This window comes from Papilio polytes, unplaced genomic scaffold (assembly GCF_000836215.1).
Source record: "Papilio polytes unplaced genomic scaffold, Ppol_1.0 DF823823.1, whole genome shotgun sequence".
Lineage (NCBI taxonomy): Eukaryota > Metazoa > Arthropoda > Insecta > Lepidoptera > Papilionidae > Papilio > Papilio polytes.
The window spans coordinates 1,291,836-1,295,866 of NW_013525381.1; the positions used below are offsets into that span (position 1 = coordinate 1,291,836).

General features: G+C 34.5%; 1 protein-coding gene across 1 annotated transcript in view; it reads right to left on the bottom strand.

Annotated features, from left to right (window-relative positions):
* The window catches only part of LOC106103336 (gamma-aminobutyric acid receptor subunit beta-like), a 5,955-nt gene extending 2,147 nt beyond the window's left edge, over nucleotides 1-3,808 (bottom strand). The window contains exons 1-5 of the mRNA XM_013283074.1: nucleotides 3,798-3,808; nucleotides 3,089-3,189; nucleotides 2,575-2,642; nucleotides 943-1,088; nucleotides 333-493 (exon numbers count right to left, since the gene is read on the bottom strand). Coding sequence (XP_013138528.1) covers nucleotides 333-493; nucleotides 943-1,088; nucleotides 2,575-2,642; nucleotides 3,089-3,189; nucleotides 3,798-3,808 — 487 coding nt within the window. The remainder of the gene's footprint in view (nucleotides 1-332; nucleotides 494-942; nucleotides 1,089-2,574; nucleotides 2,643-3,088; nucleotides 3,190-3,797) is intronic.
* Between the last annotated feature and the right edge of the window lie 223 nt (nucleotides 3,809-4,031).

Sequence of the window (4,031 nt, forward strand, 5' to 3'; positions counted from 1 at the left end):
TATAATAAATACATGGAATAACACAGAATCTAATACCAAGTCTACACTGGTGCGGTTTACAATGAGCGCGGGTGTGCCGTAAGCTTTAGTCTGTTTACTATTGAATGTCTACTGTTTTTACATTAGTTTATAGAAAAACTTAAGGTTTATTACCTTTATTTTAAAATGTCATTTTTCTTTACCATCTATCGTCAAGGTTTCCCCATTGCTCGCACCTTCAATACTGTATTATAATTTACACAACTTTATATTACCTAGGCTTTACAGTTTTACAAACATCTAGCTTAGCATATCTAAAGTATGAGAGAAATGTATGAAGATGTATGGAGTCACACAGCTTTCAATCTCGACGGTGCAGTTCTGGCTGTCGAGGGGGTAGTAGTGTAGGTCCATCATGCAGGCCAGCGTCGCGGTGAACCGCATGCCGTACGTAATACCGCCTTCGCCGCATAGCCTCACCAGCTTGTTGCGTTCCGTCACATCGTGCAGGAAACTGAATACACGACAATCAATTTTACTAGACTATTTTTATCTGCAGTATTTTATACCGTATTTTTTATTTTTTTTTATCCATAAACCCAATTGCTGGTTTGTCCAGACACTCTAGGTACTACGCTATAAAAAAGAACAGTAGTTAAAATTACATTTTAAAAAATTTACAATAACTGAATTCGCTCATACCCTCATATACAGGATGCGCATACGATTTAAAATGTTTTTAGTATTAGAAGTTAAGTCAGTGATTTTATACGGTTTTTAAGTTTTTATATTCAACATTATTTTTAATATCGGGATGCAAATTATTTATTAATGTGGGTTATATAATCATTTGGTTAAATTCTTAACGTCGAAAATAAACTGTGAAAACGAGTATTCAAAAAATTGCTACCAAATATTTAAGTTGCAGCATAATATAAACATCAGACTAGATATTTTACTTACCTATTTTTATCGTTAGCAAAGAAAGTGTCGGGCACCCAGATCTTATCAGCGAAGTCTCCGGACAAGGTCAGCACTTCATCTGCCAGACCGAACGCGAGCCGCTCGTCCTTCCAATACTGGTTCAGATATAGTGTTATTGTGTAATCCTGCAATATTATTCATGTTTACTTTAATAATAGTCAAACATTGTACGGTTAAATAGTGTAAAAGTGCTGAAAAGGCATTTGCAATTTTGTTACAGAAAAATAGTAAAAATCTGTGAATCCTAGGAACTTAAATGAACGCAGTACAAGGCAGTGGGACCTAGAGAAAAAAATCGTAATGTACACCGTATTCTCAAAATGTCTTCTTAAAAAAAAACTTGTCGATTTTAATTAAGTGAATTCTGCTATCTTAGCTAATTATTAAGACCTGACTAAACAAAATTTAAGATAAGATAGACACCTTTAGAAACTTCAAGTTTATATCTTAAAAAGACACATAAGTTGTCCACTCTTTTGTTTTTATTAATAGTGATGTTTATTCGACATAGCCTTTATACACATACCAATCGACGGACATAGGTACCCGTAAGTTTTAGTAATTTATCCGTCCGCATAGAATTAAAAAAAGTAAGTAGCCTAGCTGTTCTTTGAGATTTTCGTCTACATCTATGCCAAATTTCTTTAAAATCTGTTGAGTAGTTTAGACTATAAACTCTAACAAACATCAATACATCCTTATAAACTTTCGCATTCATAATATTAATAAGGTTTCTTTATTTTCCTCTTGAAAATTTGAAGAATATTCCAAAGGATCTATGATCCTTTGAAATTGAAGGAGTTCTAGATAGGTTAATGAATTAATTTTCGTTGACAAGGGAGCGAGTGGATGTCGACCTCCCGGTGGTGTCGTCAAAGTAAAGATGTTCGATTGGCTGACGCGGCGGTCACCGGCAACCGTGTCAAGTGGCCGGCCTTGCTCTCTTTTTGAAGCTATTAAAAGCATAATGAATTACAGCGATCGACTTAAGAATGCGGAATTTTCTAAATGCCCTTAAACATCTTACAAATCCCCATACTGTTGTCATTAACAACGCGTTTGGAACTTGGCAAAGCTGCCGCGGACACTCTCGATATCAACTGAATTGACGCAGTCGCGAAGCGGAGTTTTTAAGACGGTGTATTTAACATATTCTTGTGATAGAAGAGAAACACACTTTCATATCTTTTAAACATAAAATAATCGACTTAAAATATATATGAAGTCTCTCTAGCTTAGCCAGCCTTAAGCTTTCCGCAACGATGGAATTGCAGTATATCCAACACTATACCTGACTTAGTAAATAAAAGCTCTCTAATGCTAAAGCAATTTAGGTTAGCTTAAGTCTAACTTGCTGCAGTAATATTGTGCACCGCCGCAGATCTATCTCCCACGTCTCTCGGCAATGTTATACATTATTATATTCCATACTATAAATTAATTACAACTATAAGACTATACTCGTATATGTAATTAATTATGTAATGTAATTTTACATTTGTCGTATTATAAAACAGTATGGTTTTCTCGGTCGCTGTATAACTTTGATTCTGATTTTACTAGATACTTTCTGAATGAAAAAGATTCAAATAAATAATCATATTCACTCACCATATTGACCTCTGAAATGGCATCGAAGCTGGCGATTGTCAGATCCATGCCGACGTAGAGCGGATCGCCTAAAAACCAATAATATTTTATGCAACGTAAACTGAGATCGCCACATGTTAGACGTATGTAGGTCCGAAACGCTGACGAATAGCAACATGTTTACGGAACAAATTCAATATCTATTGAATGTTTGCGCTCTATTGACCCGCAATAAGGTGCACACAGCGCACCTCATATGATTCAGCGATTTCTATTATGTATTTGTTTTCTTTGTCATGAAAGAATCATACGTAAAAGGAAGTATTTTTTTTCATAGTGTCATCTTGACAAACAAGCGACTATCGGAATTAACTAAAGTGACTGATGCCAGTACACATCATTATTTGAAAATACGTTTCCTTTAGTCAACAGAGAGTTTGTTTCCCCTGCCTATGCGTCCATCCTCTGGCAAATCGAGGTATGTTTGTAGAATATGTCTAGTCGTAAAATTTTGCATATTAGGCAGTCTTTTTACCTCCGAAGTTCGGTCGCAGACGTATATCGTAGCCGTCAAGAATGCGGGACACGGTGTGGGTGACGTTCTCCAGTCTGTCCACAGCCACCGCCCTCTCCAACCTGACATAATTATGATACCCAAATAAAGAATTAACTCATAATTAATTTAACACGAACTCGATTGCGTCATTTTTGCTTGACCCTTCAACAAACGATCAAAATATTTAAGGAAATTTAATATATTTGTAGGTAAGATTTGATACATATTTTTTGGGGATAAAGGAAAATGGTCTTATAATATTCTTTCAGAATTTATTTAAAAAAAATTCTAACATGCTATGACCGAACCCCAAATACAAGCATCTGTTCCAAATTTCAATTTAATAACATAGATTCCGAAAACAACCGTTGGAGTCGTAATGTACACCGTATTCAAAATGGTCACATATGTACCTAACCAAACCTGTGCAAAAATTAAGCATACAAAGTATTAGCTGATGCTCGCGACGTCGTCTCCGTTTAATTAAAAAAATAATAAAAAATAGCCTATGTTCACATATAAATTACCTTTCTAATGCTTGAGGAATTTTCAAATCGGACAGTAACTTTTTAATTATATTAATATATACCAAAATACAAATGTTTACTCTTTATAATATTAGTATACTCGTTAAGTTATAAACGAAGTCATCAGCAATCTTTTGCTCCAGTTAATATTTATCTCGTACCTCGGGATCATTAGCAGTTATTAGTCTGTACAATCAGTTACTTTGAGGATGCAATCTTGCATTCCCTTAGGTCTTTTTTGTTTCATATTCCCCTTTCTCAGAGAAAATTGCTATCGGTAGAAACATTACCCTTCATGCTGTATTAAGATATTTTTTTTACTTTAATAAAGAAGATTAATTACATCAATTGTATATTTTCAAATATGGTTTTTATATCTTTTCAAATTATAATCA